This window comes from Rattus rattus, chromosome 14, assembly GCF_011064425.1.
Source record: "Rattus rattus isolate New Zealand chromosome 14, Rrattus_CSIRO_v1, whole genome shotgun sequence".
NCBI lineage: Eukaryota > Metazoa > Chordata > Mammalia > Rodentia > Muridae > Rattus > Rattus rattus.
In genome coordinates, this window is record NC_046167.1 from 68,500,604 (window position 1) to 68,513,763 (window position 13,160).

Below are 13,160 nucleotides of genomic sequence, written 5' to 3' on the forward strand. Positions count from 1 at the left end.
TGGCGTTCTGATGGACAATTTAGTAAGGTGTGCATACCTGCTAGAGTGGACTTTTGCTCTCTCTCCGTGAGAGCAGCTGAAGTTGCTAAACCACAACTGCACAGAAGTATCATATTTCATGTTGTACAAATCCTAACTAAAACTTTAGATTGGCTTATGAATTCCTTTAAGACAAGATTGCTTGATTCTCTTTTTCATCTTCATAACTATCTAGCATTGCTCTTGAAGTATAGAAGAAGAGAGAGGATGGCTAGTCCACCCAGGACTACAAATAAACACTCTAGAAACACAAAGTATTTATGTGAGAGGGGCAAAGTGTGCTGTGTCTCACAAAGTGTCTCACAAAAATGCTTTGCTTACTAGAGTTGAAACCTAGTTCTTAGGCAATATTGAGAGAGCATATAAAGGAATAAACAACCCAAGTATTCCATTAGCTTCCAAAAAAACCTCATAAGAAAAACTCTTCCATTGATGAGAGAAGAGCAGCAATGATGAGAACTGCCAAATGTGAGAATTACATAGCTATGGAAATACTCAGTCTCCAGATGGATTTGAATGTGCACATGAAAAACATTAATAAACACAGATTTTGATGGGCTTTGTCATATGGAAAGGACACTGGAAACTCTAATTTCTAACTGCTCTGTTAGACATAAAGGAACACAGAATTGAGAACAAGGATATAAATAGGCTGAGTTTACATTCCTAGTTCTGCTATTAAAATGATAACTTACAAAACATAAATTACTGCTTTTTCTGTTCTTAGGCAGGGTCTCAGTCTATAGTTCAGGGTAGCCTTGAACTTAGAATCTTTCTACCCCAGCTTTCCAGGCATGTCTTACTATATATACTTACTATCTGCAGTTTTTCTTATATCTCCCCAGGACAGCTTCTCAGCACACTTTGCCCCTCTCACATAAATACTTTGTGTTTCTAGAGTGTTGATTTGTAGTCCCGGCTGGACTAGCCATCTTCTCTCTTCTCTCTATGCACCAAGCACCAACCATATGCTGGTGGCCAGAAAAGAAAATCTCTTCTGCTCTCTCAAATAAGAAATCTCTTGGTACTTACTGGCAGCTTGGGCTTTTACTCCTGCTGTGTGTTAGCCCCTGGGGTGCTGGATATTCCTAGTCTGGGGAAGCTTCTGGGCTCCCATGCCTCTGGTGAGTTCTGCTGCTGTGGATGGCAGCTAGCAGGTAAGCTACTTTAGCCAGTGCTGCCACAAGTCTTTCTGTATACTGCCTCCAATAGCTACTGTTCTCTAGGCATCATTCCCTGTGGCTATTTACCAATGGTCTTTTAAATCACGGATACAGAGAAATGGAAAACTAGGAGAGAAAAGGCCTATGAAAGAGAAAGATAATTCTAGATGCTGTAGGGGCTGTAGGCAGGATGGGTTGGTAGTCAAGTGTTGTGGGAGGTGAGTGTACAGGGACACATATGACAAGTGAAGGAGACCATTTGAGACGTTGAATGTACTAACAGAAAGGGAGGCTCTACCACAAGACACAGAGGGGGCAGTGGGAGACAGCTGTGCTTTAGAGCATTCTTGTCATGGCTAACAACTAGAACAATCAAACCAAAGTCAGCGTGGCTGTTATATTCTACCAGGAAGACTAATATGTCATTTTATCCACAGTGCATCATGATCTTACCCACAATAGGGACTTTTACCTCTATTGTCTGGTTATGAATCCTTTCAATAGTGACCTCAGATCTAATTTAACTGTATTGTTCTTTGCCCCACGTCTGACGTACAGAACAGAGAAAACAGAACCGAAACACAAAGCATTGTGAACTTGTTTTTCCAAGGTGTCATAATAAACTTTACTTGCATTCTCCACTTTTCAATGGAGAATTAAACTTCAAGATCTCAACATATATATATTTGAGAACTGCTGGATCCTCTGTACCTTTAATTTTAGAAATAATATAGAAAAAATATAATTATGGATCCCAGTTTCCTGGCTGTCTTCCCTACTTCCTGTAACCCAATCCTTGATTGATCCTAAGTACCAGCATCAGAGTAATCTGTTCTCATGTGGCATTCGTCATAGCATCCTGAGAGTCAAACCTACATTCAGGACACATGGGCACTCTCCCTGAACAACAGTTTTATCCTGTTGCACATAACACACCTCAGGGTGAGGTCTTCATCTCAGTGAGCTCAAATAGGTCTTGCATCTGCATGTGCTCACGGGGCTGTTTCAACCTGAAAATCCTCTTAACTCAATCTAAATCTTTGTATCCATAAGAGACTCTCACTTCCACCACACTCCAACTCACACTGCATGCTCTTAAAATCGTCAGTCATTTTCTCTCTACTCCTCACATGACTCTCGTTGCTGTTGCCCAGAAGAGGCCTGAGCTTCATATGGCATTTGTTGAAATCCTGACGACAGTGTTGAACAGAAAAACATCCACTACACGGGGAATGAACTTCTGACTCAGAGGCCCCTGGGTATATCACTGGGGAATGGTGTGTGCTTTATTTGACCTAGATGATACCACTCCTGAGGCCAGTAAAAAAAATTGTAGAAAAACACAAAACAGACAGACAGACAGATAGACACAGACACTTGTTTGTATAAGGGCCTGGTAGCTCTCAGTCTGAATACACTGAAAATTCCGATCATCTTTTTTAAATAGAACAAAAGAAAACAAAACAGCTTTTGTTTGGCCTTACTCTGTGCTGTAAGTGAGTGACTATGATGGGAATTCAGAGCTCTGATAGCATTTCCCCTTTTTCTTTTTGGTGGTGATGGTGGTGGTTCAAGACAGAGTCCCATTAGGTAGCTCAGGCTGTTCTGGAATTCACTATGTAGATCAGGCTGGCCTTGAACTCATAGAGATCCACCTGCCTCTGCCTCCTGAGTGTTGGGATTAAAGTTATGTGCCACTATGCCCAACATTCGTCTATATTTCTAACTTGCTTGTTGAGAGATTGAGGGTTTTACCAGACCGTGCTCCTTTCTGTGTTACAGAGAAAGGGATCACGATCCCATTGCCTACTTACTGCACTGCCAATTCATACCTATAGGTATTTGCAAATGCATCCAGTGACTTTCATAACACTCTTACTCCTTGTCCAGGTGAATTCCAAATTCCTGCTTAACAAGTGTCTTGGTCATGGTTATCATTATTGAGATGAAACACCATGACAAAAGCAACACGGGAGGAAAGGTTTTATTTTGCTTAACTTCCACATCACTATTCATCATCAAAGAAGTTATAACAGGAACTCAAACAGGGCAGGAACATGGAGACAGGAGCTGATGCAGAGACCATGAATGGGTGCTGCTTACTGACTTGCTCAGTTTGCTTTCTTATAGAACCCAGGGCCACTATCCCAGGGATGGCACTGCACACAATGGCTGGGCCCTCCCCCATCAATCACCAATTATAAAATACCCTACAAGCTTGTGTTCAGCCTGCTCTTATGGAGGCATTATCTCAATTGAGGTTCCTTAACTCTCAGATGACTCCAGTTGTCTTAAATTGACATAGCCTCATAGGCAGCACGGTCTCTGGCAGTGATTCTTACTCTGTCCCCTTCTGTGCTTCCTTGTTTCTGCTCCTTACTCATATTTATGCCTTTCAATACCTGAATGAATTTCCCCAAACAAAAATTCTTGTCCTGTAGAGCTGTGTAGATGTCATGTATATAATACTCAGGAAAAGAATTTACGGGGGAAATAAAGATAAAGAAATTACAAATCTCCAAATATATTGAATTTTTTTCAAATGGTTTCTTTCCTATTTTTACTGTTTCTTCTTTCTGCAGTGCCAGGGCTCTAACCTAGATCCTAGGCAAGTGCTCTGTCACTGAACTACACCATCAACCCAAACTGTGTGCTTTTAAACTTATTCTAATATTTGGATTATTTTATTTTTCTAGACTTAAATCAACTTGTCGCTTTAGAATTGGAGGGAAACAATCTCAGTGAAATCAATGTCAACCCTCTAGCTTTCAAATCCTTGAAGAGCTTATCATACCTACGTCTGGGAAAAAACAAATTCAGAATCATACCACAAGGTCTTCCAGCTTCTATTGAGGTACTGCCATCTCTCTTCTGTTTTGTGAAACAGGATCACACTATATAGGTCAAGCCAGCCTTGAAATCATGATTCTCCTGCTTCAGTCTCCTGAGTGCTGGAACGGTGTTGTGCCATTACACTGTTCTTCTAACATTTTAAATGCATTACACATTACAGAAATATACAAGATAAATATATCCTTTAAATGTTATTATGATTGGTGTGTGTGTGTGTGTGTGTAAGTCAGAGCACATTTGGAAGAATGGTGGAAAAGAATTTTTCCACCATGGACTCTTGGGTTCAAATTCAGCTCAATAGGCTTGTGTGGCAAGCATTTACTACCTACTAAGCTATCTTGCTGGCTCCAAAACAAATGTATATTAGAAAACCACTGTAATATATATTAAACTCAAAAAAGCTCTTGTCGATATACAGAAGAACTGTCATCTAAGTAGTATTTCCCTGATAAAATAAAGAATGGCAATGATGACAGTTCTTGGTGGAGAAGAGACTAAATTATCCCAAACCAGAACAACCAAGTTTAACTGTTTGTCCCTGTCCTAATTAGGGTTGACCAAAGCAACTTGGAGAGGAAAGGGTTTATTTTGCTTACACATCCACAGCACTGTTCATCACTGGAGGAAGTCAGGACAGGAACTCAAGCAGGGTAGGGATGGAGGGGTGGTGCTTACTGCCTTGCTCTCCTGGTTTGCGCAGTCTATTTTCTTATTGAACTCAGTGCCACCAGCCCAGGGATGGTACGACCCACAGTGGGCTGGGCCCTCCCCATCAATCAATTAGGAAAATGTCCTACAGGCTGGTCTCCAGTCCAATCTTATGGAGGCATTTTCTTAATTGAGGTTCCCTCCTCTCAGATGATTTTAGTTTATGTCAAAATGACATAAAACCATCCAACCAATCCTCAATCCACAAATTGAGTGAAACTACATTTTGACTTAATAGTAACAATATGGATGGACCTAAGAATTGCACCAATAAACTGTGGACTATGTCAGGAACTCAGGCTTAGAAATTTTCATCAGTTCTACCCCAAAGTGTGCTATGCATAACTTCAGGCTCTAGACCTGGTTCTTGTTGCAAAGCTCTGGTGTCCCTAGTGGTTCTTAGGAGTGCTCTCCTGTTCAGCTGATCTTTTGCCAACAACTGTCAGTTTCTTGAATTAGGAACATAAGGTCCAGAGAGTCTCTATGTACTTGCAGGCCAAGCTGGAACTCAGGTTTCCTTATCTGAAGTTGTTTCTACCACATTCCATGTTGACCCCACAAGAAGCCAGTACACAGTTCCTCTAGTCCTACTGACCCAGAACAGGGATATTTATTATGCTCACATGCTCTGGCTTCTTCCTATGGCTAGTAAAAGAGACATAGGCATGTAACTCTGGATTTACCAGTACTGGGCTTTATATCATTATCAGTTAGTTTTTGTTTTTAAAGAGAACCTTATTATCCTAGGCTGGGCTTGAACTCCTGATCCTCCTGCTTCCACCTCCCAAGTGTTGAGCTTTTAGGCATTTACCACCATGTCCTGCTTTATTTGTTACTGGGGACAAACACATAGCCACAAGCCCTCACCTAAGTAACGAAGACATAAGACTCCTGGACCTATCCTCGATTTTCTTAGTCTGATGCTTTATCTGCAAGGTCAGGCACCTAAAATTGTTTTTTAAAGATACAAAATTTTTGGCTTAATTGGTACCCATCTGACAACTTGAGTTTGATCCCTGAGATCCATATTGTGGAGACAACTGATACAAGTTGTCTTCTGATCTTCATATATGTGTCTATTCACATACACATATGCACACAAGATAAATACAGTAACATTTTAAATAATTTGATACATTCAACTGGCAAACACATGCATGTTCCACTTAGGTGATATTTATCAATATTCCCTTCTCCATGCCTGAACTTCCCAGCCTGGCTTCAGAGTCCTCAGCATATGGATGAGTATCCCAGAACCTACTTACATAGCCCTTCCTGGAATTACTTAGGTTGGAGTTTGTACTTGAAAAGGCTTATGATGTGATTCTGATGTACACTTGAGTTTGGAAATCTCTCACATAATTCATCCCTTAATTACACAAGACAATAAAAGCAAAACCCTGAAGGTTCCTTTATGCATTTTAAACAAATGCCAAAATTGAGTTGCAAAAAAAAAATCCATATATGAATAAAGTTACATTTAATACATAAGCCAATCCTACATATGCATTTTTAACTATACAGAAATATTTAGTGATTCAGAGACTTTAGTAAAAGTTTTCTCTAATACCAGCATCTTGAAGGTGTCCAGCTACTGGAGACTTAAGTAGTTCTAGCAGGTTGTACTCTTATCCAAATTAATGTTCCTATGAACTCTACTGTTGTGAGTAAACAGATTATAACTCAAGTATAAAAACATGAGCCTAAAAGGACACTGTGGTTAGGACAAAACGGCAACCAACAGATTGGGAAAAGATCTTTACCAATCCTACAACAGATAGAGGGCTGATATCGAAAATATACAAAGAACTGAAGAAGTTAGACAGCAGGGAGACAAATAACCCTATTAAAAAATGGGGTTCAGAGCTAAACAAAGAATTCACAGCTGAGGAATGCCGAAGGGCTGAGAAACACCTAAAGGAATGTTCAACATCGTTAGTCATAAGGGAAATGTGAATCAAAACAACCCTGAGATTTCACCTCACACCAGTGAGAATGGCTAAGATCAAAAACTCAGGTGACAGCAAATGCTGGCGAGGATGCGGAGAAAGAGGAACACTCCTCCATTGTTGGTGGGATTGCAGACTGGTACAACCATTCTGGAAATCAGTCTGGAGGCTCCTCAGAAAATTGGACATTGAACTACCTGAGGATCCAGCAATACCTCTCTTGGGCATATACCCAAAAGATGCCCCAACATATAAAAAAGACACGTGCTCCACTATGTTCATCGCAGTCTTATTTATAATAGCCAGAAGCTGGAAAGAACCCAGATGCCCTTCAACAGAGGAATGGATACAGAAAATGTGGTACATCTACACAATGGAATATTACTCAGCTATGAAAAACAATGACTTTTATGAAATTCGTAGGCAAATGGTTGGAACTGGAAAATATCATCCTGAGTGAGCTAACCCAATCACAGAAAGACATACATGGTATGTACTCATCGATAAGTGGCTATTAGCCCAAATGCTTGAATTACCCTAGATGCCTAGAACAAATGAAACTCAAGACGGATGATCAAAATGTGAATGCAGATCGCTCCTGAGAGACACAGCCAGAATACAGCAAATACAGAGGCGTATGCCAGCAGGAAACCACTGAACTGAGAACAGGACCCTGTTGAAGGAATCAGAGAAAGAACTGGAAGAGCTTGAAGGAGCTCGAGACCCCATATGTACAGCAATGCCAACCAACCAGAGCTTCCAGGGACTAAGCCACTACCCAAAGACTATACATGGACTGACCCTGGACTCTGACCTCGTGAGGTTGCAATGACTATCCTAGTAAGAGCACCAGTGGAAGGGGAAGCCCTGGGTCCTGCTAAGACTGAACCCTAGTGAACTAGACTGTTGGGGAGAGGGCAGCAATGGGGGAGGGGTTGGGAGGGGAACACCCATAAGGAAGGGGAGGGGGAGGGGATGTTGCCGGAAACCGGGAAAGGGAATAACACTCGAAATGTATATAAGAAATACTCAAGTTTATAATAATAAAAAATAAAAAAAAATTAAAAATAAAAAAAAAACATGAGCCTAAAATAATTATAAGTATTATGGGATGGTGAGAAGCAGCTCTAAAGCTAGTGCTCAGTCAGCCTGGCACTCATGCATCTGCCCTGGAACCTACAGTGCGTGTTACTCTTTCCTTAGACCTGAGCTTCTCACTGGTGAGTTGTGATTATTTCTACTTCCGATGTTCAGTGTTCTGTAGCTCAGGTGACATAATTAATGTAAGTTTTATAAGTCAGAAAACTTGTACAATTATGTTATGCTGTATCATCATATGTCACACATAGCTAAACACTAAGTTTATTTGTTTGAAGAGAGAATACACTTGGTAAAACGCTCACCACACAGATGTAAAGATCCACATTTGATTTCCAGCACTCATAAAGGCTATGTGGTAGTGTGTACCTGTCTTCCCAGCATGAGACAGGGACACAGGGTAGGATGCAGGAACTCTGGAGCCCCCTATTTCAGCTAGTCTAACTGAATCAGTGATCACTGGGGTCAGTAAGACACCCTGTCTCAAGGCCTAAGGTGGAGAGTGACTGAGGAAGAGCTCTCATACCAACCTCTGTCTCTGTCCTCCACATGCTCCTACATGCATGTGCACGCACGCACCCCACTCTCAAATATACATAAATATACAAATTAAAGTTATTTAACTCCATAATCATGATAGGTAGCACCTTTTATTTTGCTAGCTATAAAATTTGACAATTTAAAAGTATGAACTGATTTGAATAATAAGACTTTAAATAATGCTAATGAGAATAGTATATTTTAATTTTGTGAAATTAGATACCACTGAATACAAACAGAAGAAAAATATTTTCTCTTCTTTATAGGAGTTGTACCTAGAAAATAATCAAATTGAAGAAATAACTGAAATTTGTTTCAATCACACCAGAAAGATAACTATGATTGTACTACGTTATAATAAAATAGAAGAAAGTCGGATTGCTCCTTTAGCATGGATAAACCATGAGTAAGTATCTACCGTATCTACCACAATTTAACATTCTAAGCTTCCTTTCCCATGGAACTCTTATTCTTAGTTTCAATGTTTAGCTATCTCATTGAGTTTTCAAACCATTTATTACATAACTGGTATCATGACCACTACTCTCTGAGTGCTAAACTAGCAAGAAATGAGGGCTGATTCCTGACAATCAAATGCCACCCTGCAGCATCTGCCACAGGCTGCAGGGTGAGACGGCGTACACGTAATGTCTACAGAGAGGAGAAAGCAGGCGACTCCTTCTTCACCATTAGATGGAGATGCCAGGCTGCAGAGGCCAGGCCTGTCTTCCTAAACCATTTCTCAATCTTAAGAAGGCCTTGTTTGAGAGCAGAAATACAAAATAGAATCCACCTTCCTAGACAGGAATCAACAGCATATCTGCAGTCTTTATTAAAGGCTGCATGTCTGTGGAAAAATATACTCCTGAATTGACCAGCTTGGGAAATGGGTTGTTCACAGAGATGAAAAGAGGTGTGGAATCAACTGGAGAATAATGAATTCTTTCATGAATAGAGGAATCTTTATTGGGTGAAAAGGGATGGGTAGAAGCCCTTGCAGACTCAAGGGAAGCTTCTAACAGAAAAGGATGGAGCTCATCACATTCCCAGGACTGCCTTGTGCATGAACCCTTTAATCCCTCCATTTTACCCTAATCCCTTCATCTCACCCCAAGTCTGTGATACGCTAGATCATAAATCTAATAAGGATGAAGAATGAAGGCAACCCCCACTCTCACCCCAAGTCTCATTCAACAACTTGAGCTTCGTTTCCCAATTTCCCAAAGGATCTGAGCTTTCCCACCCGGACTCTGATGCACACCCAGAGCTAACGAACAGTGTGAACGCTGGTGAGAGCACGAGCTTGAGAGCCAGACAGACTCAGGCTGGCACAGAACCTAGGTCTGTTCGGGGTCACTAGGATGGCCAGTCAGTCTCCTGAAGTTCCTTATCCGATTCACTTTTCCTTTGTTGCAGAAATCTTGAATCTATCGACCTGTCCTACAACAAGCTCTACCACGTCCCCTCCTATCTACCCAAATCTCTTCTGCACCTTGTCCTAATTGGGAACCAAATTGAACGGATCCCCGGCTATGTGTTTGGCCACATGAAACCAGGCCTGGAGTACTTGTACCTGTCATTTAACAGACTTTCTGATGATGGTGTGGACCTAGTCTCGTTCTATGGAGCATATCATTCTCTGAGAGAACTATTTCTGGATCACAATGACTTCAAATCCATACCCCCTGGAATACAAGGAATGAAAGCATTGCATTTTCTGAGGCTGAACAACAATAAGATACGGTAAATTTTAAAGTTTTCAAGTATCAATTTAAATTTCAATTGACAAATAAAAATGCAAAATATGAACCTTTTGATTTATTTTGAAGAGAAAAATGGTTATAAAGAGTAATTAGAACTAAACAAAACTGACAATGTTAGTAACTGCCAAAGGGGAATAATAGATCCATAATGATTATGACTTCCACTTTTGTACTAATACTGTAAACTTCCACAGTAGTAAGTAGAACATGATTACATAATATGTAGAGTCTTGGAGACAGACTCATTTGAGGCTGCAAAGCAATAAATACGTCCCTATACTAAAATCCCCATGTGCATACAGAAAGTGCCCTGCAGAGTCAAAAGTTGCCTAAATAGAGTTTTATGAAGGCAAATTCTGAAAGAATTTATTGGCACTCAACTTCCTTCACTTTGCAGGATGCATTTCTATATGTTTAATCATTATACCTGCCTAGGCACCGTGGGTGACTAGAAGATTAATCTGGAACAGTCTGGAATCAAGTATGGTGTTCATGCATTTAATTCAAGCTATTGAGAGGTGAAGGCAACAGGATGAGGAGTTAAAGGCCAGTCTTGACTGTACCTACTCAGTAAGGGAGGATCCTGTTTCAAATCACCTTTCAGAAGACCTCCCTCACTCTGCAGGCCGTGATGATGCTCCATTAGCGCACGCCTGCAGCCTCAGTTCTTACTCTTGCCTCTACTATCATCTGCTGTCACCCCATCCCACACCCTTTGAGACATGGCCTTACTTTAGAGCAGGCTGGCCTGGAACTCAGTTGAGTAGTGAATATAAACTCACGGTAACGCTTCACTAGATCCCTGACTACTGGAATTTACAAATGAGTCACAATGTCATGCCTACCTGCATTTTAAGAACCAAAGCATTTTAAAAAACGTAGCTTCTAAATTCCAGACTTAGATACTTGGACTGCTTATAATCTACATGTCTATTGTTCTTTAGGAACATCCTTCCTGAACAAATCTGCAATGCTGAGGAAGATGAGGACTCAGCTCTTGAACACCTTCATCTTGAAAATAATTACATCACAACTAGAGCTATGTCGTCCTATGCGTTTTCATGCATAAGATTGTATTCAAGTGTTGTTCTTAAACCACAACGCATCAAGTAACTTCAAGTTTCTCTCTGCCATTTATAAATTTTACCCAAGCATAACAAGCATTACATCTCTTTTTGTGTGTGTGTGTGTGTGTGTGTGTGTGTGTGTGTGTGTGTGTGTGTGTGTGTTTGTACACGAGTGCAATGTCCTCAGGAACTAGAAGAGGCTGTTGGACGCCCTGAAGCTGGAGTTCAGGTGGGTCTGAGCTGTGAACTGAACTTGAGTACACTCTAAGAGCAGTACACGTTCTCGATTGATTGATCCATGCCTCAAGTCCCCAAAACACCACTCTCATGCTAATTTTGTGGTTTAGATCATTTTACAGTGGTTAAGTATGCATATTGGTAATGATAAGGAAAGCTAGCGGAAGGGCATACAAAAATTCTACACTGTAAGCCTAGAATTAGTTCTTAAAATAAAAAAAAAAAAAAAACCATTTCAAGATTGCTTTCACTCTTCAGCAAGATCAAAAGATTACAAAAAGTAAACTGGGCATGGTGGCACATGCCTTTGATCCCAACATTTGGGAGACAGAGACCATAGGATCTCTGTGAGTTTGAGGCCAGCCTGATTTATATAGTGAGTTTCAGGACAGCATGGACTATGTAAAGACCTTGTCTTACAAAAAGACTACAAGAAGTAAATACTCTTCTAAAAATACAAATTACTGTTAACTACAAGCTGATGTAAATGTAAATACAACTTATTCCTCCACTAGTTATAGAGTTAGCAACCATCTCCTTTGCTATATTTCTAAAATAAACTTTTTGTCAGTTTAATGAACAAAGTGGTATTCATCACACACTGACTTGTTGTAGTGATTTCTTAACGTAAATCTGATCAATCTATCATGGTCAATCTCTCTGTATTGATACAAAATTTTATATGATACATACAGAACCTCTGTGCTTTTCTTTTATTTACTTAAGTTTATGTTCTGAAGAAATACTAGTGTCTTGACTTAAGCTCCAGCTTTGGGCTCTGCTTTAGTTTCTTTTCCTGTTACTGTGATAAAAATACCTCAATAAAAGCTAAATCAAAACATAATTCCACCTCTAAAACAAAAATAATAGGAAACAATAATAATTTGTTCCTAATATCTCTCAACATCAATGAACTCAATTCCCCAATAAAAAGATATAGACTAACAGACTGGATATGTAAACAGGACCCAGCACTTTGGTGCATACAGAAATGCACAAAGACAGACACTTCCTCAGAGTAAAAGGCTAGGAAAATAGTTTCCAAGCAAATGGTCCCCAGAAACAAGTTGGAGTAGCCATTCTGATATCAAATAAAATCGATTTTGAACCAAAGGTTATAAAAAAGATAAGGAAGGACACTTCATACTCATCAAAGAAAAAATCCACCAAGATGAACTCTCAATCCTGAATGTCTATGCTCCAAATGCAAGGGCACCCACATTCATAAAAGAAACTTTTTTTTTTTCGGAGCTGAGGACCAAACCCAGGGCCTTGCGCTTGCTAGGCAAGTGGGGTGTTGAAGTCTCCTAGCCTTCAACACCCCACTCTCAGCAATGGACAGATCATGGAAACAGAAACGAAACAGAGACATAGAGAAACTAACAGAAGTTATAAACCAAATGGACTTAACAGTTATCTATAGAACATTTCATCCTAAAACAAAAGAACTATACAAAGAATAAACAAAACAAAACAAAACAAAATAGGAGCTGTTTCTTTGAGAAAATCAACAGGATAGATAAACCCCTAGCCAGACTAACGAGAGGACACAGAGAGTGTGTCCAAATTAACAAAATCAGAATTGAAAAGAAAGACATAACAACAGAAACTGAAGAAATAAAAAAAAAAAATCATTCAGATCCTACTACAAAAGCCTATACTCAACATAACTGGAAAATCTGGATGAAATAGACAATTTTCTAAACATATATCAGGTACCAAAGTTAAATCAAGATCAGGAAA

General features: G+C 40.0%; 2 protein-coding genes across 2 annotated transcripts in view; one reads left to right on the forward strand and one right to left on the reverse strand.

Annotated features, from left to right (window-relative positions):
- Positions 1-12,012, forward strand: part of Ecm2 (extracellular matrix protein 2) — a 33,858-nt gene extending 21,846 nt beyond the window's left edge. Inside the window, exons 7-10 of the mRNA XM_032919608.1 lie at positions 3,899-4,056; positions 8,617-8,756; positions 9,767-10,093; positions 11,058-12,012. Of these exons, the coding sequence (XP_032775499.1) occupies positions 3,899-4,056; positions 8,617-8,756; positions 9,767-10,093; positions 11,058-11,226 (794 nt within the window). The 3' untranslated portion in view covers positions 11,227-12,012. The remainder of the gene's footprint in view (positions 1-3,898; positions 4,057-8,616; positions 8,757-9,766; positions 10,094-11,057) is intronic.
- Cenpp (centromere protein P) overlaps positions 1-13,160 on the reverse strand; it is a 181,763-nt gene that overhangs the window by 57,951 nt on the left and 110,652 nt on the right. The gene's annotated exons all lie outside the window — the stretch shown is intronic.